Source organism: Dermacentor variabilis, chromosome 6 (assembly GCF_050947875.1).
Source record: "Dermacentor variabilis isolate Ectoservices chromosome 6, ASM5094787v1, whole genome shotgun sequence".
Lineage (NCBI taxonomy): Eukaryota > Metazoa > Arthropoda > Arachnida > Ixodida > Ixodidae > Dermacentor > Dermacentor variabilis.
The window spans coordinates 7492205-7518234 of record NC_134573.1 but is presented as its reverse complement, the minus strand read 5'-3'; the positions used below and the strand labels follow the sequence as shown (position 1 = coordinate 7518234).

At 44.2% G+C, this 26030-nt stretch overlaps 1 protein-coding gene across 8 annotated transcripts in view; it reads left to right on the top strand.

The window, feature by feature from the left end:
* LOC142584599 (polycomb protein SCMH1-like) overlaps nt 1-26030 on the top strand; it is a 378417-nt gene that overhangs the window by 154570 nt on the left and 197817 nt on the right. For all 8 annotated transcript variants that reach the window (XM_075694723.1, XM_075694729.1, XM_075694726.1 and 5 more), the window contains one exon: nt 20467-20643. In XM_075694723.1, the coding sequence (XP_075550838.1) occupies nt 20467-20643 (177 nt within the window). The remainder of the gene's footprint in view (nt 1-20466; nt 20644-26030) is intronic.

Below are 26030 nucleotides of genomic sequence, written 5' to 3'. Positions count from 1 at the left end.
AAGGAAAGAATTACTGTTTTCTCCAGCACAAACGTGTGCGGTAAATGCAAGCTGCCGCTACTCGTAGTTGGAAAGACTGGGAAGCCTTGCTGCTTTAAAAATGCACGGCTGCCGCCGAGGGATGAGCTTATCTACCGGCACAACAAGAAAGCCTGGGTCACAGGCGCAATAGTTGAAAATTATATTTGGCAGCTTGATCGCAAGTTCGCGGCCACAGGCAGGAATGTACTCTTCGTTGATAATTGCACGGCCCGTGGTGACATCCCACACCTGAAAGCTATCAGGATGGTATTTCTTCCTCCGAACACCACGTTGATCTCGCAGCCAATGGGCCAAGGCGTCATTCACCACACGAGGAAGATTTACCGCCACCTCCTGCTCAAACACATGCTCCTTTGCTACGACAACGGCAAGGAGTACTCCATCGACCTCCTCGGGGCCATACGTCTTATTGTGTGTGCATGGAAGCAAGTGGGACCCACTTTGATCATGCGGTGGTTTGAACATGCTGGCTTCTCGAAGGAAAACACCGTCAATGCTGATGCTGACTATTAATGTGCACTTGATGAAGGAGCCGAGTATCGCGACCGCAACAATACATTCTTGCAGAGAATAGCAAATCCGGTGAAATCGGCTTCGCCGAGTATTTGAACTTTGAAAATGATCAACAAACGTGCCACTCGGACTTGGAGAGTGAAGCTACCACTGATGTGACCATGTGCGATGACAGCGATGATGATGACGCTAACGAACCCTCCCAAGCTCCCACTCATGGTGAAGTTATCGGACTGCTGAACGTTATCCGCACTTTTGTTGAGTGCCACGGTGGAAATTCTCAAATGCTGCACATAGTTGGCCAACTAAAAAACATGACCTTTGGAGCCTCGAGCTACAAGAGGCGGCAAACCAGCATCTCTGATTAAGTAATCCAAAGATTGCTGAATAAAGGTAATGCATTCCTGCAGCGGAATTTATTGCCAGGGTTGCATTTTTTTGCGTTTAGTTAATTTGATAACCCGCTTAACTCGAATATTTTTTTTCGGTCCCAATGACTTCGAAATAACGAGGTTTTACTGTACAGTTGAGGGGTAGGCGAAGCGTTTCACCAACGTGCATAGTTCGGATCAGTAAATGTCTCGTCTGGTTGCTATACATGGAAATGCGATCACTCGTATAGCTCGAAGTGCTCTGTGAAGCTGTTGACAACGGCGTTATACGAGCTGAGGCATGCAGCATCATGTGATAATCTGTCAAGGGGCAGACAGCCTTCAGGGCCCATAGACTATAGGAGTGAATGCGCCTGTGTTTCTTCCGATGCATTCCGGAGTCCAGAGATTGCCGTGTAGCCTTCAAGGCGGTTTTTCCACATCAACCAGCTCCCGGCATTCCCAAAATTAAACGGTTCCGGCGCCTGAAGGTTGATGCCAAACCGCTTTGGGATGGACTGCTTTGTGGACATGTTTGCGACGCTGGCTAAGCTCGAAGGCGGTGTTTCACCACTTCGGACACCATGTTAGGTTCACGGCCCTCAGAGGGCGGTAACCAGAGTGTAGCCTCGGGAGACTCAAGCGAGACCAGCAGTACTGGCTGAGCCCAAACAACTGCTTATTCAGCTGTGTGCAAACATATAAATCACATAGATGGGGGCACCACCAACTGCCACATTGTAGAGTGGCATCCTCTACACTGGTGTTTTCAGCCAACATCTTGACAAAACGCAAGAGGAAGTTGCCGGGACACGCCGGCATGTATCCGAAGTTTCTGGAAAGTTATCGATGCTTCTATCCGCTGTCTGTTGTCGCCAAACCTTGTGTTATCTGATTTCATCGCGTGACGCGAATGGTGTAGAACTTTGTGGAAGGCACGCAGGTCCCAACTATTAGTCTAGAACATTTGATGACTGCTGTATGAAAGCCGACGCACTGGACCCACTGATCAGATTTTCGACGATCGCCGACTGTGTTCGCCGCTGTCGTTGTGCTTTAAGTGTAGCCTGTTTTGTGGGCACAGGTTCGCCCAATAAAAGCTATTTTTGCCTTTCACAGTATTGCTACTGTGTTCTTTGACGTCACGACCACGTGACAATATGCTCACCAGCATCTAGGGTGCTGTTTGTCGTCTGTGCCAAGCTCGCCATTTGAGCAGAGTGCCAGGAATGCTCTCAGTCGCATATTTCGGCAAGTCCAATGCAGAGTTGCATAAAATCTTATTTAGTACTTCCAAAAGTGATTGCTCGAGAATGCTGCCTTGTGTGTGTCATATCTGTGGCCAAAGAAGTGCACATGGCGATGACAAGCTGCTTTCATTATGAAAGCTCATCTAAAAAAAGTTCCCCTTTTGTGAAGGTAAATTCTGTACGTCTCGTTTTTTCTGATTGTGAACATGGGTACGTGTTTAGTTTTCACTTATTAATTGGTCCTCCGTTACATTGAGGTTCATGTTCAAGTGCATGTTTATTTTCTTATCAGTATAAGCTTGTAAAAATTGGGTGTGCATTAGATTCGTGGGCAAGTTGGAATCGTGTCCTTTCACTGTTATTTGGAGCTCTTTGCACAAAAGCAGCTCTTGGATGATGACCATGTTATCAACGAAAAGCATAAACACAATGAGCTGTGGATTGCTTAACACATCACAGCTCTCATCCATGGCCAGAGAAAATTTCCCATTTTTAATTATCTGGCTTTGCACATCAGACACCATTTCTCTCACTCTTAGTGAAATCGTGTCATTGGAACATGATATATTTCCAGTTTCTTCAAGTGCTCATTGCTGATGACAGTTGACAACTTGCAAGGTGCAGATGGTGTGAGGCTTCATCTGTTTGGTTACAAGATAGCTAATGATGTAGCTTCCTTTTACTGCCACTGAAGCGATCGCCGGCTGGAATGAAAAGTTTTGTACATTAAAATCGGAAAAACGACTTGGGTGGAATATGGCAACATGAAAAAAAAAAAAAAACCTGCAGGCAGATTGACAATCACATGCAGTGTGGGTCTTGACGATACGTAATACATTAAAGCCGCTAAACAGTCTGCTACTAACAAAACGTCATTTTACAGTTCTGCAGCTCCTAATGCACCATCTGTCGCAATAACAGAGCATGCCGCAAAGTAGAGGACGTGCCGCTGCCAATGGACGAATAAAGCTAGGTTAATTGGTAGCTTCTTAAAAAGCGACTTAACGCTGAGCTCTTACTTTGCTTGGGGGAGCATGCACGTGCATGCAGGGGCTTTGGGGTCCCCAGGGATGCTTCTGCAAAACCCTATTAGAGAACACCTGACCTAGGCAGTCCACATCTCAACCATTGTTATGCTGTTGCCACGGATAGACAAAAGTCAGTAGTGCATGCACTGAATATTCATCTCTTGGTAACATAACAGAAGTAGACTGCACTGCAATAGCTAAATCATTTTTCCCGAAAGTTGCTTTCTGGCACTTTACTGGCTCTTTTGCTACCTTGGTTGGTGCAGACATTGAAGGGGAGTTGGCACCACTTTAGCCCATTTGCTTATATGACCGGCATTGAGCTGGCCAGGCCAAAGTGCAGGTGGCCGTCCTTGGAGCATATATTTTGACAAGTTATTTCATAGATCGCAGTACACAGCAGACTATTTGCTAGTTGTTTTGGTTTCCCGCACCAGATGGGCTTATTTGTCCACACTTTTAAAGCAGGAGCTGATAGTAAAACATAAGAAAGCTTCCCGCTCGCCCGACTCTGCTCTGTTGTTGTAGCCATGGCAACCAGAGTACCAGGCCCAAAAGAAGCGTACAGGCATCCGAATGTGCTAGTTTTTTTCAGTGAACACCACTGAACACTTCACAGCAGAACACTTCGAGGCTGTGCTCAGTGTTTAAGGGCGAAGTCAAAAAGTCCAAGAAACTCAAAAAATTCACTCTGTGGTTCCTGCACTTATAAATTTCTTATACTCGATTTACACTTTTACTGCATCGGATGTGGAAGCAAAATAAACTAGACATTCTCTAAATGTGGTGGCTGTAGCAGATCTTGGAGCGATTTTCTTCCAAGCGCAGAAGATGTGAATGAAGCAGCAAAATGGCGCCGCGGAACACCAAGTGCGGCAGAGAGCCATGTCTTTCCACGAAGGGCGGATGTGGCGAGCAGTGGTCTTGTTAAATTGAAACGGCCATGTAGAGGTCCGTCCAAGTGAAGGCTGGTGTCGAATTCGTTTTGGCAGCTTGCAGAATACTAAAATGACGTTTGAAGAAAGCCATTGTCTTCAAGAAGACAAACCCAGCGGCATAGCATATCAGTTTGACATCTGATGCCCAGAATGACTGAGACTAAAGATCGGACATCATCCATACTTTCTTGTGGAGTGCATATGAGGCCAGGAGGCCTTTAGCATTCTTGAAGCAGAGTGGTGATCGGTCCTTGCCGATAACATACGACTTCACTTTGAACGAGCCATCCATATAACATAATTAAGCGTTCGACGAAAGCTCGTCTGGTCAGGTATGGAAATGAAGGAATTACGGTCACTGACCAACACGTTTTTCTTATGGTGGCAGCCTTTATCAGCAAACGCATGGCACGGCAATGGGAGCGTCACTATCGGTCACCACGGCCAATCTAGTAATGGAAGCCTTGGAAGGGAAAGTGCTGGCCACATTCAACCCGGCACCTAAAGTTTTTTACCGCTACGTGGATGACTGTTTCTGTATTTTGAAGAAACAAGACATCCAACGCTTCCTGGACTGCCTAAACGCCCAAAATTCGCACATACAATTCACTGTGGAACACGAGAGGGATAACTCGTTGCCTTTCTTGGATGTACTGGTTCGTAGGGATGGGGGCGCTCTCGCCTTCTCGGTATACAGGAAGCCGACACACACAGATTGTTATCTTAAGTTGAGTTCTTGTCACCCTGTCGGCCACAAGACATCCGTAGTGTCGTCCCTGATAACACGCGCCGTGCGCATCTGCTCAGGCGACGATGCACTAAAAAAAAGGAATTACGGACGATCCACCATGAACTAACCCGCAACGGCTACCCTAGTCGTTTCATATGCAGGACCGAGAAGCGCATATGAGAGCCAAGCTCGCAGAACAACACGACAATCAGTGCACGTGCAGCCATCCCTTACGTCCAAGGAATCAGCGAGGCGCTGTCGCGCGTATTTTCGAAATACGATTTGCGCATTGCCCACATCCCGACCAGCAAGCTCCGGAACCAGCTCATGAATGTGAAAGACAGGTTACCTGTTGAATCATTCCCAGGAGTTGTGTATAAGATACCATGCGCTGATTGCCACAGAGTATATATTGGTGAAACAGGGAAGTTCTCCAGACGCCTCAAGGAACATAAACATGATGTAAGAAATAATAGCCACACAACGAACGCCATTGCCGAGCATGTGCATGAACATAATCACAAGATTGACTGGGACAACGCCACTGTTGTCGCCAAAGAAAAGAACGTGTCATCCCGACGGCTGCTAGAATCTCTAATCATTCAATCGACGCCAGCTACAATGAACCGGACACCAGGGACTATGCCTGCCGTTTACGCTCGTTCATTACGTCACATGCTGGCTATATAAGTGACGACGATTTCTTGTCCAACTCGGTGAACAAGGAACCCGTACGCAGTTCCGAAACGTCAGATTATTCATCAGACTTGGTCAGTGACCGTAATTCCTTTGAGCCATCCATATGCGAAGCAAGCAAAACAGAGAGCCCCCTAGTCATTTTTCCTTCATGGCATCTGCTTCCCATTAGATTCAACCTCTTGTTCAACAGCATCTGCCAAAGCAGTGCTGTCTCAAATTGGTCAGCATTAAATATTGCTGACGACGCAAAAAGTGGTCGCATCTCTGTTGGGAGAAACGTACTTGCAGGGGCATGGCGTGGTGCAAAGTTACGTGTATTTAATGTGGCAGTGAATGAAAGTTCGAAGTAAGGTTAGTACATTGCTGTACTTTCTCACGGAATTTGCAAGGGGATTTTTTGCCTGTCCAATATAGACAATAATTCAATATGTCCGAGTTTGATATATCTAGAATCAGCTGTATTAAAGGGGGACGTGACAACGAAATGGTGAATTCGGGCAAAATTTTTTATTCCTTTATTTAATTCTTTTTTCTGTGTTCCTCAGACCTTCTTTTATCATGTTGCAAAATATTATAACAAAATGTGCTGTAGAAATTGACCAATTCACACTTTCCAAGCGTACTACAGTGCACTCCACTTACAGTGATACCACATATAACGGTGTATCATTTGGAACGAGCTGACTTCGGAGTGTCAACTCATACGTTAGGGCTATGAGAAAATAAACCATAAACATAAAGTTATACCTCAATATAATGAAGTATTTAACTTTTCATAACCTCTTGTCCATAAAACACCATGTAATTAGAACCTCAATATAACAAAGTGTGTTTGTTTGCGATTTCAATATAATGAAATATCGCTTCCGCAGCAAAGGAATGACGAGACAACAAATAGAAACTTCTATGGGCTCAGATGGTCAAATGATTGAATTACAAGTGGCTGCTTGCAAATGCACCTTTCAAATAGGGTGCAGCGTGACATGAGTGACTGCCGAAGTGAAGCTGCATCATGTTTCGTATAAAGTCCAAGTGCGATAAAATCCTAGCGATAATGCGATCAAGTGCGCGCGAAGGGTTGGGGCGTGAGGTGGCATGCGTTGCGATTTCTGGCGCGCGTCTCCGCTTTGGCGGCGTATAGCTGTAAGTGCGGCTGAGTGCATATGCAGTTGTGCACCCATTTTTTTTTATTGGGCCCTGAAGACCGAAGTATTACAGAGGGGAGTGGGTAAAAAACATACACAAGTAAATAACAAAGCAGCAAGAAATGGCTAGTTATTACAGCAAAATTGATTAGCTAATTGTATCTGGGAGTGATGATGTCTGATAAGGCCGAACAAAATTTTGAGTTGTCCTTTATTGCGACATCTGCGCCAGGAAGGTGTTTCCGTTCCCAAGAGCTCCTAGGAATAAATGATTCATTACAGGTTCTGGTGCGGCATTGAATGATTCCAACCTTATGGCTATGATCAATGCGAGAGGAAGTGTAGGTAGGAGATGATATAAGGTATAGAGGTATATGCTGCGTGGGCAAAAATTGGGTGTGCTGAGATGGCGTGGCATTATGTAAGCTATCTTCCCGTGCGTTTAGTATTGGAGATTGCATAATCTCAAGTTTCAGTGACCCGTTTGAGCGAGAGGCAGATAAAGCATTCGCTCCCTGTTGCTGGTGCTTTTCATCATAGTGTCATCCCAGTTCACGTGACGCTACCAGCTGTGGGGCGGAGCTCACGCGAAAACGTGGCTGTCTTAATTTGTGCTGCCTATGTGAAGCTATTGTCGACGTGGCATGAAACCATATCATTTGTCGCCGACTCCCAAATTCATCAAAATGAATTGTTTTCTCATTCAAATTTGCTTTTTGCAATTGCCTGATAATTCGGAAAATTCTGTGGCCCCTTTCCATGTAAGAAAAATCGATCGGTGACTGTACTTATCTGCATAAAAGGGAGCATTTCAATACAACGAAATTTTGATATAATGAAGCAAATTGCAGATTTTACCTACTACATTATAGCGAGGTCTAACTGTGTAGCGATACATTATTCACCGCATATTGGATATAGCGATCAACATTTTGTTTTCTAGACTATGTTTTCCATGCAGAATAATCGTGAAATTTGCATTCCAAAGCTTCCCTTAAACAAACGATACTGAGACGGGGCGATACGTTTGCCTACACGAGTCCATATCTTCAGCCATTAACCGCGCACCTCGACCCGCCTGCGCGCCACTTGCGAAAGCCACAAAGAGCATCGCTAGTCGGCGCAGTGTGCCCCCAGATGGCAGCACTTTACGCGTCGCCCACGATTGAGGAAAGAAAAAAAAATGCAAGAAGCATAGTGGCGCCCACCCGTTGCCCATTCTCAGCAAGGGCCGAAATGCACCATGGAAGCAGCAGCAGTGGACGGCCTGTTGATAGAACAAAGTGTTGTATCGCTTCAGACGAAGCTGCAAATTTTGCAAGGCACAAAGAAATTACGAGCTCGCGCAAGAGTGCTGCGATCATGACGGCTGCTACCAGGGCCCAACACCAAATCTGGCTATTTAACAGGTACCCGAAGGAGATCAAGCACAGCAAGATAGCAAGGCAGTAGAAGCCAGCTATGCACATTGTGTCCCCACAGCCACTCATGTACTGTATTTACCTCAATCCGACACAAACCTTTTTTCGAAGAAAATGGATCCGAAAATTGGCTGCTTTTTAAAATTGAATACGAAACGAAAACCACATTTGCAGTGTTGGCAAGAGCCAGGAGACATTTTCACAACACACCCATCTAGGGCGGGGCTTCTGTGACGCCACACTCAGCAACAAACGAGAAGAGAGGGGGTTGACCGAGGGGCCCGATTTTTATTAGTCATATCATAAGAAGCCAACAAACACAGACACCAAGGACAACATAGGGGAAATTACATGTGATTAATAAATTAATGGAAATCAAAGTGGATGAAAAAACAACTTGCTGCAGGTGGGAACCGAACCCACAACCTTCGCATTTCGCGTGCGATGCTCTACCAATTGAGCTACCGCGGCGCTGTTTCCCCATCCACTTTCTTGGGTATTTATGTGTCATAGTAGAACCTTGGGAGTGTTAGCCAGCACCACCACTCGTAGACCTTGGCGGCGGACGTGGAACATCCTTTTTTGTCTCAGGCGTCAGGAGAACGTGATCTTTTTGGGTGAAGGCAACTGGTCAATAAACCCACACATGCACCTGAAGGCATCAATGTTGCTGGATTCGAGACCCTCATTATGTAATAAACGAGAAGAGAGGGGGTTGACCGAGGGGCCCGATTTTTATTAGTTATATATATATATATATATATATATATATATATATATATATATATATATATATATATACACACACACACAGTTAATCCTTGATATTGTACAAGTGACAGCCACTCAGTGCAATTCGGTGCAACATGCTAGACATGTTGGGTTGCTCCCTAAAGAAGACGACAACGAAGGTGCCAGGACAGCTTCATAAGAGATCTATAGCGTCGACCGAAGTTTTTTGGGGTTTTGTCTGTGACAAACTGGTGTTGTTGCTGGGTACGCGTCTACGTACTCTGACCCCCAGGAACTGAAAGCGGACAACCTACTCAAAAGCCGACGGCTTCAATGACTGCCTCTGGAATACGGCCTGCAAGATCTGCTGAGGATGTCGACCACAACTGCAAGTCAGACAAAGGAGACATATGGTATGGGACAGCCTCTTGTGTCGCTGGTTCTCCACACACCACGCTGGCCGTGGCTGTTCCACGGTGAGCCTTTTGAGGACGTGAAAGACTGGCTTGATGACTTAGTCCATGGGGCCGACGTCAATTATTGGGATGAACAGAAAAAGCTAAGGAACGTGGACTTCGCCCTAGAGGACTCTGCCTGAACGTGGTTCGCTAACCACAAGCCATCCATCTCCACCTGGCAAGAATTACAATGGCAGATACGCAATATGTACAGCAGTCCCGAAAGAAAAGAGCGATCAGAGCAAGCCCTTCAGAGTAGGGTTCAAAAGCTGAACGAAAGCGTAGCCATGTTCGTAGATTACATGTCGTGGCTTTTCAAGCATGCTGACCTTGGCATGATAGAAGTGAAGAAGGTCCGCCTGCAGACACGTGCAGGGAAAGAGCAGCTGTTTGCTGGACTGATGCGAAGGCCTCCAGCTATAGTAACCGAGTTCATCAGTTAGGTGACAACAATTGAGTGAGCCCTTCAGCAACGCTCCTCGGTCTACGATTGCCAAATCAGCTTGGGATCAGCATCTGCTCTCATTGCCCTATGACACTGATGTGCTTCGAGAGCTTGTGCATAGTGTCATGCGTGAGGAGCTAGATCATCATTTCATCATCATTTATTGTCTCTTAAGGACCCCTTTCAGGGTATTACATAAGGGGGGGGAACAAAATCATCAATAAACACTATGGTCATGATTATACAATCGTTAACTTATTTGTACAATGGTAAACAAAACTTAGTATACATGCTAGTAGACGATGGGCAACTACAGGGATCGACTACAGGGAGTGCGATTTCAGCTGACCGTAACATCCCTCATAGATATCGTCCGCGAAGAAGTCCGGCAGGCGGCACAGCCATTCGTGCAAACCAGACCTGAAGCCGCCCCCGTACTTACTTGTGCGCAAGCAGTGAGGCTACCTGCGCAGCCCGTGAACCACCGTAACCCGCCTTCTTCTGAAGAACCGCTGTGCCACTTCCAGGGCCAAGCTTCATATACAAATATGTACGAGTCCACGAGCCCCCGAATCAACATGCAAAAGTCAGACATGTGGTGCAAACCTGACTATCAGCCACTCTGCTTCAGTGTGGTGAAGCGGGCCACTTGTACCGTGCCTGCTACTACCGAAGAATAGGACTCCAGGGCTATCACCCTGGCGCTCATCGCCCACATGAGTCAGAGCGCCCGAGAGAAATCCAGCAATATCTGGCCAGTCAACATTCGTCACCGTACGTGCAGTTCCCACCATTTTAACAGTCCCTGCCAACGACCCGATCTCCGTCTCCGCAGAGGCGCCAGTCACGATCACCACCTCCTCAACAATCGGTATCGCCTCGACGATCGGAGCCACTACACTACGTTCTCCGCTTCTGTGGGCAATGAGCCCAGGAGCCCAAGTCGGGGAAACGTAAGAATAGCGAGCTCAGGGGGTGGGGCAGCTGTCCAGTGCACTTCGAAAGATACTCCGCTGCGACACCCCGACGACGTCGTCGACGCTAACGTTGACGACAACGGTGACTGCGTACCTTCAGCACCTTCTTTCGAAAACCGTGAACCCGTTTCAGCCGACATACTCATTTCTTCATAGATAACCAACCGGTAACTGCTCTTGTCGATACTGAAGCCGAATATTCTGTTATGAGCGGACAACTGGCTACTGCATTTCGCAAGATGCTGACACTGTGGCCAGGACCTAAGCTCTGTACAGCCGGCAGTCATGTTCTCACGTCGATCGGCAAATGCACTGCGAGGGTACAAATTTGTGAGGCCACATTTGTTGGTTCATTTATTATACTGGCAGAGTGCTCTAGGCAGGTCATACTCGGCATGGACTTTCTTTGGGAGTACGGCGCAGTCATAAACCTTTGCGAGTTGCTACTCACTTTTTCCAGCAAACACGCAACTCATTCGGACGACTATTGCCCACAGTCCACGGTGTTACGCGTTTCAGGTGACTGCACTACTTTACCACCACTGAGTGCTACGTTGATCGCCGTAGAAACATGATGATGATCCTCTCCATCTCGTAATCACTGAAGGCAATCTGTCAGTCTTGTTGGCCCAACAGGCTTGTGTAGCCCGCGGCATCTTGCAGCTGTCGTCACGGACTGCTCAGATTTTAGTGACCAATTTCAGTCGTGAATTCCAGCACTTCGTCCCACGAACTGCCATCGCCTATTTGGAGCTAGTCTGTGACTCTCCTGCTAGTGTAACTGTAGGACACAATGTTCGAGATTCGAACTGTGACGTACCAGCCAATAGCAAAATTGATGTGAATTCTAAATTATCAGGTGAACAACAAGCTAGCATTTGAAGTCTTTTACAGTCTTTTGCGGACTGTTTCGCTTCAGCATCGAAGGTCAACCAAACGGCTATTAGGAAACACAGAACTATTACAAATCCCAATGAAAGACCTGTGCGCACCGTGCCTACCATGTTTCTCGTAAAGAGCAAGATGCCATCCGAAATCGAAGTCCAACAAATGCTTGCTGACGACATCATACAGCCCTCCACCAGTCCATGAGCGTCACCTGTGGTTCTGGTGAAAAAGAAAGCCAGTAGAACGCGTTTTTGCGTTGGCTATCGCAAGCTTAACAATGTTACGAAGAAGGACGTTTATCCCCTTCCTTGCATCAGCGATTCTTTAGACCGCCTTCAACATGCCTGATACTTCTCATCGATGGACGTTTGCAGCGGCTACTGGCAAATAGAGGTTGATGACCGTGACCATGAGAAAACTGCATTTATTATGCCTGACAGACTCTACGAATTCAAGGTCCTTCCTTTCAGATTGCGCTCTGCAGCTGCTACTTTTAAGCGCATAATGGATACAGCTCTATCAGGTCTCAAGTGGCAGTCATGCCTTGTCTATTTAGATGATATCATGTTTTCAGAAACTTTTGAGCAGCACCTCCAGTGTTTAAAAGCAGTTCTCGACGCAATTCGTACTGCTGGCCTGTCTTTAAAGCCTGAATAATGCCATCTCGGGTATGATGAACTCAAATTTTTAGGCCATGTTGTCAGCTACGAAGGCATTTGACCAGACCCCGACAAAACCATTGCTGTTGCTTCGTTTCCAGCACCTTCAAACAAACATGGACTCCGCCGTTTTCCATGGCTTTGCGCATTTTATAGATGCTTCGTGGCTAACTTTTCAAGGATAGCCAAACCTTTGTAATGGTTAACAAAGGATAATGTTCCATTTGTCTAGGAGCAGGACCAACAAGAGGTCTTCTGTGAACGCCAGAAACGTCTGCACACACATCCAGTTCTAGGACACTTTGACGAAGACGGTTACACCGAGTGGCACATGGATGCCAGCAACGTGGGGCCTTGGTGCCGCCCTCGTACTGTGGCAAGATGGAGCCGAGCGCGTCATTGCGTATGCAAGCCACACTTTGTCTTCAGATGAAAGGAACTATTCCACTGCGGAGAAGGAATGCTTGGCTGTTGTATGGGCACTTGCTAAGTTCCAACCACATTTGTACGGCCGATCGTTTTGATTTGTGACAGATCACCATTCATTGTGCTGGCTCGCCAATCTGAAGGATCCGTCTGGCCGTCTTGCACACTGGAGTTTTTGCTTGCAAAAATACAATATGATGATAGTGTTCAAGGCCAGGCTTAAACAAACCGACGCCGACTGCCTGTCGCGTGCTCCACTTCAACCATCGCCATTCAACGTTGATGAAAAAGACGCATTTCTTTCCATTATCACAGTATCAGAAATCGGCAAGAAACAGCGCGATGATTCAGAACTCCGGCCTCTCATCAACCACCTTGAGAACCGTCTACCAGAGCTGCCTCGTATGTTCGTCCGCAAGTTATCGTTTTTTTCTCCATCACTGAGACGTCACATATCAACCCGGTGACAAAGTATGGGTGTGGACACCGATCCGCCAGCATGGTCGGTCGGAGAAACTTTTGCGCCACTACTTTGAACCTTATAGCATCGTTCAACAACTTGGCGCCGTCACATATGAAGTGATTCCTGAAGCAAAAGGCACCACTCGCCATCCCCGACACCCACGCCTGTCTGATGTCATTCACGTCTCTAGGTTGAAGCTATACTACTCCCGCTGACCGCAAAGCTATACGCCTCTCTCACCATCTACGTCTTCCTTAACAGTATCACTGTTGCAATCTCCAGTGCATAAATGTTCCGCATTGAGACGATGCTTCTAGGGAGGGGGGTAATGGCACGACCTTGACACAACTGACAGCCACTCAGCGCAATTCGGGGCAGCACGTTAGCCATGTTGGATTGCTCCCTATAGAAGACAACGACGAAGGGGCCAGGACACCTTCATAAAAGATCTATAGTGTCGACTTGAAGCCTTTCGTGCTTTTGTCTGTGACTATATAATGAAACCAGCAAAATTGTCAGTTTTCTTCATTAAATTGAAGTTCATCTTTCTATGCAAATAAGTAGTTGCAAATAGATTCTTCTTAGTTGGAAGAGGCCACAAAATTTTACGAACTATTAGGCAATCAAAAAAAGCAAATTTGAATTAGAAAAAAATTTCTGTAAATTTGAGAGGCAGCGATGAAAAATATGGTTTCCTGCTGTGTCATCGACATAGTCACATCAGAGGTGCGAAGAGAAGCCAGCCACGTTTTTGTGTCCACTCGGCCCCCGCAGCTGATAGTGCCACCTGCAGTAAGACGATGCTATCATGAAAGCAGTGACAGCGGGGATTGAACAATTCATCTGTCCCTGTCATGCTTCTCCTAAACTCAATATTGTGCAATCTCCAGTACAATATACGCAGGAAGACAGCGCATATGATGCTATGCCATCTCAGGACACCCGCTCTTTGAGCAAAGGGCAGATTACTTCTAAAACAAGCTGCACAGCTGCTTATGCACTGTGGAGATGGGTTTGCACAAGGCTCACCCTACGAGCGTTGGTCAGGAAAGGGCACGACATTCCTCCACTCTGCGACCACTCTGCAACGCACAAAGGCGCTATGGCAAGGTTAGCCAACTCTCCGACATGGGTAGAGAAGGCTCTAGAGTCAGATCGCTAACAAATGCGGGTTTATTCACGCAAGCGTGACAGTCACGGTGCTTATGGGCAAAGGCTCACCGCAAGACCGATTGATTACGCACGCCAGCTGCGCTAGGGCTAACCGGGAAGTGGTCCACGAAGCACGAGAATGAAAAGTCGCGGGAGCAAAGGTCCCATGTAACCAACTCGTTACAGACCGTCTGTGCGACGTGCCTTGCACTCCTGCATTGCTGAGGTTTCTTCGGGTGGTCCAAAAGAACTTTCATCTTCCGCTGCTTGCATCATCTCGTGTTGGGGTTGTGTAACCTAACCATATGAAAACACAAAATCCGCTTTGTTCTTTATACTAACGGTCTGTAATCAGTGTTTCCATTTAAGCCATTTTGTCGCTAGATTTACCAATTTTCTTGTCTGTTAATGACACTTTTCCATTTAGTGATAGGTTGACTATTTCGACGACTTGAATAAACAGTTGGCAACATTTTAGTGACTTAGAAGCTAGAAAAATTGCCTGAAAAATGGCCTTTTAGAATGGAGCTCATTATTCAAAAGCTACGTCGGTGGCCAATAGTCGCTGTATGAAGCATAGGCTCCATCATCATGATAAGTAAGTAAGTAAGTTTATTTTCCAGGTTCAACTGGAGGGTTTTCTGGCAAAAAGCTGCATGAGCAGCTTGACCATGTCCAGAAAACCCCTGCAAGCAGTAGTACACGAGTGGTAGAGAAATCACACACATGCAATAGTTACAGTCAATAAAGAGAAAACATTCACCAGTTATACATACAGAGTCTAATAATCTATTGGAAAAAACTTTAAACAATGAAATCGAAAATAGAAACGCTCAAACGGTCATACAAATGTTCATAATTAAATAGGAATAATCAAGCAAAACATAAAAAAAGACATAAAATCACATTTCAACAAAATATTTTCGCAGCTCAACCTTGGTATATCCTATTGTGTGTTTATATGTGTTTGAAACATGGGGCAGGTTGTAAGACATCTATAATTTATAGTTAGTATGAAAACGTGGTATATTCCATGTATTAATAGTTCTTGTGTGTATGTTAGCATGACGCATGTCCAAAGATGCCAGAGTCAAATAAAAATCGCCCATGGATGCCGTCAAAAAATACATTTTTTGTAACTTAAAGTGATACAAATGGTTGACCCGGACAATGTTATGTGCTTCAAGAGCATACTTGGAGGTAGTTGTATTATCAATATTGGCGATTATTTGAACAATTTTGTTCTGCAGTACGAGCACCTTATTTATGTTAGTTTTGGTCATTGTGGCCCATAATAAATTGCAGTAGTTAATGTTAAAAAAAAGTAACATGTAATTTACATTTTAAAGGTAAAGTTTCATGACATCGCGATAGAACCCCCCAGATGGAAGAGAGTTTCTTGCAGACAAAGTCAGTATGGGCATCCCAGTTTAAATAACAGGAAACATATGCTCCAAGTATCTTGTGCACTTCAACTATCTCTATTTGGTGATCTTCAAAGTGAAGCATGCAATGCGGTACTATTGGTTTGTTTCTTGCGCGAAATATTATAGCCTTGGACTTTGTAGGATTAATTCTTAATTTATTCATCCTTGACCACCTAGACAATTTAATCAGTAGGTCATTACATTTCACCATTAAACCATTAAGGTTAGGGCCTGAAAGAAATATTGTGCTATCATCCGCATATATTACAAAATCAATGGAAGGATCTATGCTTACGATATCATTTATGTACGTATTGAACAAAAGGGGTCCCAATATGCTCCTTTGTGGCACACCACAACTGATAGGCAAAAGAGATAAAAGTTCATTATCTAATGACACAGACTGGCTTCTGTTTTGGTGATATCCTTCAAGCAATGTGTGTGGTCTACCACGGATTCCGTACATTTTAAGTTTGTTAACAAGAATTGTATGATTTAAGCAGTAAAAAGCTTTACTAAAATCAAGGAAAAGGCCCACCGTATACAAGTTCTTATTAATATTGTTGAAAATTATTTCCTTCATTGTTAATATTGCTGTTTCTGTAGATTTACCAGTTCTGAAACCAAATTGTGACTCAGATATTACCTTATGTTTGTCAGAAAACTTACTTATTCCTGAAGAAATGACTTTTTCCACACCTTTGGAAAGCACAGGGAGTACTGAAATCGGTCTGTAATTTGTTGGTACATTTTGGTCGCCCCCTTTAAGAATGACAGATACTTTTGCAGTTTTCATTGCGTTGGGAAAAACACCGCGCTCAAATGCAAGATTGCAGATGTGTGAAATCAAGGGACAAATTATTGGCAACACATATTTCAATGGTTTCATCTGCATACTGTTGATATCTAAGGCTTTGCTGTTACTAATTCCCATGTCCACGTTATAAACTTCATGTGCATCAGTAGGCTCGAAAAAGCAATGGTTGCCTTCACATTGGCAGTCTTCACTTTGTAATTGTGTTTCGAAGCACAGTGGTCGATCAGTCTTCATATTGTGTTCACAAAATTGTTTTCTTATTCTCTACAAACCGATTTGAGTGGGTTAAAACTCTGCCGGTTCTGAGGCATCATTAAGTGCACTCGATTAAAGTACATTCGCTAGCATAGCAGTCAGTGATCTCCCAACATCAATTGGAATAAATTTTATGTTCAGGTAGACTATAAAGGCGTAGACTTTGGAGCGTTTGAGTTAGTCCACATAAATCTGAACAGATTGCTTCTGTTTCTGATTGCTTTCCGACCAGTTAATACTTTATGGCGGCTTTTAGGTAGATCAAAGGCGGAAACATAGTACTTGACCTGTATAAAGCTCAGGTAATTGTCATCGGCGTCTTAACAAAATGTGGGCAAGACATCAGTTCTATCACGAATGTTAGTCTACATTTTCCCTAAATATTTCTCGATCTCAAGAGCCTTTTCATGTTAGGAAATCTAGTTTATTTGTGTTCCTTTGAATCCTGTTTTATTTGCAATCTTCCAATCTGAAAGTAAGCACAGAATTTCAACTGTCACTATCTGTCACATAAATACATTAGTACGATATCAACATGAGTTTATTAAAGTTTTTTATTCATCTACTCAGACAACGGAAACTGTTCATGATTTTACAGTTGTAATCAATAATGGTAACCAAACTGATGCAATTTTTTATGGATTTCAACAGAGCATATGAGAAAGTTTCCCACAAAAAGATACTTTATAAACTAAATGAAGTCCTCAAAACACATTTGATACCCTGGCTGTCAGCAAACCTAATAAACCGGCAGCAATATGTTGTTCAGAAAGGGCACTCTTCGGAACGACTTTCAGTAGTGTTATGATTGACCTCTTGGATGTGAGAGACATTCAGGAGTACGTTCCCATAAGACGATTTGCCTCGTCCCAGAAAAGGTGGTTACAGTAAGCCTGGAGGACATCGACCTGTCAAGCGTGAGAAGTGTTGAAGCGGGCGTCCCCATGTCAACATGGGGATGCCCTCTTCTCTGAAACGGCGTCACCCTTTTATTCCCCAAGCTGACACAAAGGGATGGACGAAGAGACGACAAACTGAAGGGCAGGAGGCCGTCTGCGACAGAGCCTTGCGAATGCACTAATGCTTCCACAGGCTCCCCGGGAAGACGTCAGCAACCAGAAGACCACAAGGAGTAATTAAGGTCGTCTTAGCCCCTGTGTGATTGACCTGTCAAGTCTGAGAAGTGTTCAAGCAGGCATCCCCATGTTGACATAATTTCTCTCTTCTCCGAAATGGTGTCAACCCTTTTTCCCAGAGCTGACACAAAAAGGCACGGGAAGAGAAGGCAAACCGAAGGACGGGAGCTCAACGGCAGAAGAAGACGTCGATGAGCACAAGACCGCCAGGGGTTAGGTCGTGCTGGCCCCGTGTTAACCAGAGCCGCTCGAAACTCAGATGAGAGTCACCACCATGTACCAATGAAGTGAATACAATTTTTCCAACTTTTTTTTATCATCACGATGTCCGGCTTCGGCGTTGTTTCCTGATTCTTGCGGTGAAGACCCACATCACCAGGTTGAGATCATATCAGTAGACTCTGGCATTCTACAGGGATCTGTGCTTGGGCCGCTTTTATTTCTCATATTCATTGACAAAGTAACAGGTATTTCAGCTAAAATGAAATTGTACGCTGACAGTTGTGTTGTTGCTAGGAGATTAGAAGTTGCTCTGACTGAGAAAAGCTGAATCGAGACTTTTGGAAATTTAATATCAAATCTGGCAAGTGGACACCTGTCCTCTCTCCAAAGGGCTATAACATTATCAACCCCTCATCTTGGGTTGCTAGCCTATAACACTGTTGTCTTACCATTAGTAGAGCATCTTCTGTAATCTGCGACTCTTTGAGTAAAATTGATAATGACAAAACAGAAAATACAAGAAAGAATTATGTCAGCTTTACATATAATGGTTGGGGTGCTCTTCGATTAAAGCTCTTTTTGCCAAGGCTAATTACCTGCCCAGTCTCAGAGGAATCTCTATTCCCGTATTAATCTTTACCGGGCAACTCATGGGCACTATAACACTGATACATCAAAAGTGTCCTTTGTTATCCAAATATGCCACCAGACAAAGGCATAATTTAACCGTTACTCCCTTTTGCACATGCATTAATTGCTTCAAGTACTCCTTCTTTCCTAGAGTTGTTAATGATTGGAACAGTGCTACTAATGATAAAGTTCTTCAGCCAAATGTTGCCTCTTTTGTTTCGAAACTAGTGTGCTGAAATCGTGTTTTTTCTTTTATATGCTGTGCCTTGTGTCTGTATTTCACATCTGGCAGCTTTTACGATTTTATCGTAAAATAGTAGATTTCGAAAGTTTGGTTATGATTGTTGTATTGGCGGCAGTAATTTTACAACTTCTCATTTGCGTCCAATGTAATGTTGCATTGATCTCAACAGCGTGCAAATATATAGTTGTCGAGCGATGTTTCAGAGCCTTATTTTTGGACCCGCTAGATTATTCTGACCTACCGGTGGCAGCGCCATCACTAAAATAGCAAGTGAAATTTCGGCCACGATTCCCTCAATATTTCAATAATAAGCATTTCCATTTTCTGTAATTCAAATGATTTTTGATGCGCAAATAATTTTTTATGTGAATTTTTTAATGCACTGTTGAAGTCTCCCTACAGATAAGTTTTAAAATAAGCTCTGTGCATCTTGACTAATGAAACAACTAGTATACTTAATAAAATTTTGGTATTTCTTGGCCTTGGCAGTAGTACTTTTTGCAAGTCGGGCATTTGTTACATATTTGCAAATGTTGTAATTAGTTTTGTTTTATAATTCGCTCTGCCAAAATTCTATTTGGGATTGCAGTATGAATAAATAAATAAATAAATAAATGGACACAAATTAAAGATAAAGATTATGTACACTGTTTTGCTATATTCACTGCTTATCGTCACTGCATGGACATTACACAAACCTGAAACGTCTAGATAACCTCACATTAGCTTATAATATGGTGTTCCAAAATGCCTGCATTATTTAAAATTAAATGAAATTCACTTAAATTTGCTAAATGTTAGTGGGAATTTTAGTGACCTTATGTTTCACTTCAGCGACATTTTTCAAGAAGTTTTTGCAATACTAGATTGTAATTATTATTTGTGACTGATAATCAGGTCAGTCAACGAGAAAAATAACTCTCACTGAGGCATTTTGCAGCCTCAGCAAGAGTTATATATATCTATATATCGAGAGAGGGAGGCTTGCCCCCCTCCCCCCACTCGAAAAATAGTTGGTACGCCACTGGTGCAGGCATCACTGGCATCCTGTGCATCCTTCTCGCTCTCATTTTTGCAGGCCACTCACCTCAGTGTCCTTTCCAACTATCGCGTGCCTCATAATCAAATGCCATTTTGGCACTCCCTGCTACAAAATTTGCTGCAAAACGCTCTTAGTCATTTCCACTGCTGTATAATTCTTGCCATTCGATATATCATTTATATGGGCACTTGAAAATGACAGTGCCTTAAATTTTACCTACTCAATAATTTTTGGATAAGCTTTTGTTAGGACGCATTGTTTTTCGTTTTTTTTTTTTTTACCATGACTCGAGCCAGTTGAATCTATTTTTTCTCGTTGTTGAGAGAGCCCTGTGCTGGTGCTGTTGTGGATGACAGAACCCGGTGCCACCCAAGAATGAGTTTTGTGTGGGCATGAAGCTGGAGGCCCAGGACCCACGCAATGTGACCTCCACATGCATCGCAACAGTGGTGGGCATCCAGGGTCCTCGGCTGCGGCTACGCCTCGACGGGGGCGACAACAAGAACGACTTCTGGCGATTGGTCGACTCCCAGGTGAGTGTCGGGTGAACCATCTGGAGCACATGTACAGTCAACGCTTGTTACAACAGACTGACAGCGAAAAAAAGGTCTGTTGTAGCTGAAGTTCGTTCTATCTAAAGTTGGGGTCCTGGTGAAACTTGGTGTACACTGCAGTCTAACTCGCAAATTAATGAAAAATTATAAAAACATGGAAATTAAACAGTAAACCTCGTTAATTCGGATTTCACGGGACTGCAAAAGATGTCCGAATCAACTGAATGTCAAATTATCGAGGGTATCAAGAAAACAATAAAGAAATGCTTACTATGTCAACATGCTTTTATTTACTGAATGAATGACCCATAGGTAGTAAGTTTACATTTTTGCAGGAGAGGGGCTGGGGCCCGACCTGTTTTCTGAACCCGACCCGTATGCAGGGTAACTTGAGCCCATGTAACTTGAGCCAAACATTAAACATATGCAAATGCCACATAGCTGGACAGAACTAAGGTAATTTTGTTTGCCGTCACTTGGAGATGCTCAGATTTTTTTAAATTCCACCTAAATTAGATAATTAGTCTTAATTAATTAATCACCTTCTCAAATACTATAATTAGATCAAAATTATCTGAGGAAACTGTAGAGCAACATGAAAAACTCACCTTTCTGTTGCTCGATACGAGCTACACAAAAGTGTTTTCCGAGCCTGAAAGAAGCCCATGAATACACTCAAAGTGCCTCAAGTAGCCAGTCAGGTGGCAATTTTGTGTGTATTTGCAGGCTTCTTTCATGCTATAAAAAAAAAACGAAATGAAATCAAGCTAGCGGGCGACGCGGGATGCCGCCAAAGCGAAACGTGCTGCCCACATTGCGCTGCTAGTAGCAGGGAACGGTGGCGCGTTTGGATTATTGCCTACTAAAAGCGTGCAGTACGCTACCAATGGCACTACACACCACGCGCTGTGAAACAGATAGGTGGAGATGCTTATCGCAGTATCGCATTCGGAGATTTGCTGCTACCGGCATAAGAAACTGTGCGCGCTGTCATTGTCACAGGAGATGGGTGGCTATATACTGTTCCTGATCGCACTCGCCTCATGCCTTTTCTTGTTCGCATGGGATCTAGTGGTGGGAAAACGTATACGATGACAGCCTGCAGCAGAAAAATGTGTGTTTCGGTTATCGCCTATTAAAAGCATGTGCTACACTTCCGACGGCACCACAGACTGTGAAACAGATAGGCGAAGATGCCTATCGCAGTTAGGACTGGCGGTGATAGCTCTGAATGCCATGTGCGACGACGTCGGAGAAGATTTGCTGGTACCGAAATGAGAAACTGAGTGCACGCCAACACTTTCATGTGAGATTGGCAGGCGAGTATTGCGGTGAAGCTGCCACGGCGTGCAGCTATACATTGTGCTCGATTGTGCACGCCTTGCGAATTTTCTTGTTTACATTGGATCTAGTGGCTGAAAAATGTATCATGCGATTGCAGTTTGGCGACATACTGAACATTGGTGCGGAAAAATTTTGTGTTTCGGGAACGTATGAATGAGGTCCTACTATATATTGTTACAGTGAACGGAAAGAAGGTGACATGAACTAGAGGAAGACGAAGACTGGCCGTTGCCTGAACGCCATATACACCAGTTGTAGATAGACATTATTTTACACTTGCGGGCCTGCTTTCTTCCTGCAACATTTTGGTGGAGGTGCGGGGTATCGATCCCCGTACCTCTCCTTACATTTATATATATAACTTTTTAATAACAGTTGCACTTCAGAAACTTTGTGTGACCTCAAAGAATCCTTCACAAAAGTGACGGCCTCATATGAAGTATTTACAAGACCTTGTAGTAGGAGACTGTTTAATTTCACAGCCCGAGTTTCCTCACACCACCAAGATACTGGCGTCTGTCCGGGGTGTAATCTTCCTTTGAGTAATTGTCTTATGCTTCAGAATCACTAATACCGCTTCACCTTTTCGGTGATATTGCAGTGTACTTTTTGTTTTACTCTGAGTCTGAGTATAAGCGCTGCTGTGTATGACTGCTATTGATTCTGATTTCGAGTGGATCCATCTTAGCCTCATTTCGGTTACTGAGTGAATTATTTACATATATATATAATTATATATGAAGTGAAAGATGACATGGATAATATAAATGCTCATAATTTTGTGACCTCTGCATGCAAATGGCAATGTTTCCTACTGTAATAAATGTAAAATATTAGCTTTTTTTTTGTCATGAGTCATTAGTACTGCTTGCAGGAAAGAGAAGCAATACTGAGACACATCATTCATGTGCATTTCACATGCCGTTGATAAAAGACTGCCGAAGGGGTCACTGAAGTCTGCAGGTTTTTATTGCGATTGCAATTATATGGTACACTCCAGGTGCATTTCTGCAGTCGCCGTCAGCATTGCTGTCATCTTCAGTATAAAGTCCAAGGACGATAACTTCATTGCCATGCCCCATATACTGTATGTGTGGTGAAAGCGTGCGAAAATAAGCCGTTGATGGTGTCTCAATCTCGCGCGAGCGCAAGGGAGGTAAGCGGCGAGGAAGCACGCTGTCTTCTGTCGTGCGCAAGGTGCAAGCCACCATTGCAAGATGTATAAGTCAAAGTATATGTATGCATGATGGTGAAGCTCCATAGAAGCGCAAATGGCAGCTTGTGGAAACATGGCTTTACCATCTGCATTTTGCGCGCGCACACACACACAGTCAAAACCCGCTGTAATGAAACCCCATGACTATAAAATTCTCACGACAACAAAATATTTTCATATCCCCAGCGAACACCCTTAGGATTCCATGCATTTCGTACCTCGACAACGAAATGTCACTGTACTGCAATCCCGCATGAATGAAATTTGGCGGACTCCGCATATTACATACTCGTGTAAAACTAGTAGGCTCCAAAATGTGCTCAAATAAATTGCGTAAAATACCACCACATTATACTTGCGTGGGTGCTGGCATTTTTGTTTACAAAAACAACCAAGCACCGGAAGCAATTGCACCGGAAAGGCGGCATGGCCACCATCTCGTTCTTAATAGCCTACTTGAAACGGCACACATGTTGCTACCGACATGCGACAATGGGTTTTGCACACCTAATTTATTTATTTATTTATTTATTTGTTTACATATACTTCAGCCCAATATACAGCTATAGCATGAATGGGAACATTGTACATTACTATGCATTACACAATAAAAACACACATGCACACAAATAGATGAAAGATGCTTTACATGTTGGCGATGTGCTTGCCAGTGAGAAAAAAAAAATCTTTCAGTGATAATGAACAAATCAGTGGGCTGCGGCAGCAGCAAGGGCAACATGCCTAGAAATTCCTTCTGCTTCGTGATACAGGTCACGGTTATTCTACTCGGGAATCATCTGACTGTCCAGAACGGCACGCAAGAGGCTGCATGTGTCGATTGGGTTATCGTGAGGCACCCTGCATCAACGATCATCCACAGCTGCCGAGTCTCCGAAAGTCCACCGTTCATCGAGTCACACACTGAGACTGCGTGGTGATTCACAGGAGAAACTAGTACTCATCACGGGACCCCTCCGAAGGCTACAAAAGCATCGCCAGAAACCTGGATCTTCAGTGGGCACTGCAGCAGCAGCAAGGGCAACATTCCTAGAAATTCTTTCTGCTTCGTGATACAGGTCACGACTGTTTTACTTGGGAATCATCTGACTGTCCACAACGGAACGCAAGATGCCGCACTTGTCGATTGGGTTATCGTGAGGCACCCTGCATCAACGATCATCGACAGCTGCCGGGTCTCCGAAAGTGCACCGTTCATCGAGTCACACACTGAGACTGCGTGGCAATTCACAGGAGAAATGACTCATCACGTGACCCCTCCGAAGGCTCCAAAAGCATTGCCAGAAACCTGGATCTTCAGCGGGCACTGCAGCAGCAGCAAGGGCAACGTGCCTAGAAATTCTTTCTGCTTCGTGATACAGGTCACGGCTGTTCTACTTGGGAATCATCTGACTGTCCACAACGGAACGCAAGATGCCGCACTTGTTGATTGAGTTATCGTGAGGCACCCTGCATCAATGATCATCGATAGCTGCCGGGTCTCCGAAAGTACACCGTTCATCGAGCCGCACACTGAGACTGCGGGGTGATTCACAGGAGAAACGACTCATCACGGGACCCCTCCAAAGGCTCCAAAAGCATCGCCAGAAACCTGGATCGTCAGTGGGCACTGCGGCAGCAGCAAGGGCAACATGCCTAGAAATTCTTTCTGCTTCATGATACAGGTTAGTAGTTACCTACCTGGATATTATTACAGAAGCGATAATCGTTATTTGCTGCTGCTGCCCTGCCCACTGGGTGTAAAATTTTTGCTAACATCTATTTATTCAGTGCCGGTTGATTTGCTTTTTTGCGGAGATGTTGAGGCGAACCCTGATCCCGATGATAGTGAAATGTTGGCAAAAATCTTAGAGTGCCAAGCCAAAACACATTCCTGCATTGAAAAAATGCAGACAACTCAAGATGCAATAGAAAAGAAGATTTCTGCTCTAACGGAGCGCATGGTTATATATGGCATAGAATAGTGACGTGGCGAAACTGCAGATGGCCTATTAAAGAAAGTAAAAGATGAAATCTTCAGACACACTACAGGTTACAGTCACAGGAATTGAAAGATCTCATCGAATTGGGCAGAAGGCCGAAAATAAATGTCATCATGTTATTCTAAAGTTTCTGGGCTACCGAGCGACGATAGCTGTATTAAAGAACTGTAATAAACCCAAAGGAAGTATGGTGTCAATTTCGGAAGACTTTTATTACAGTATAAGAGAAATAAGGGAAAAATTGTGGGGCACATCAGCTGATGAAAGGAAAAACTGATACAAAGTGCATCTCTTTTTTGATAAACTAAGCGTGGTGACATCATGTCATGCAAAAAAGTCTCAAATACTTTCAATGAGCAGTTTAAGAGTATTTTCACTGTTGATAACGATGTATTACCACACTTCGATGCAAATTTCCCACCCATGCGAGATGTTCTAATTGGTGAAGCTGGAATTTTGAATATGCTCCTAAAACTCAATGTAAAAAAGTCCCCAGGGCCAGATGACATACCAAGCACATTTTTTAAGAGATACGCAGAATGGGTCTCAAAATACTTGTTTATTCTGTTGCCTAGATCACTATCTGAGGGGCAAGTTCCGGACGACTGGGGAATTGCCAGAGTAAAACCTGTCCATAAGCATGGGAGGAAAGACTGCATAAAGAACTATCATCCGATTTCCTTAATCTGTACTGCATGTACACTTTTAGAACATATTATACACAACCACATAACACAGTTTCTTGACAAACATAATATTTTAACAAAGTATCAACTTGGATTTCGACAAGGTTATTCTACGTGTAC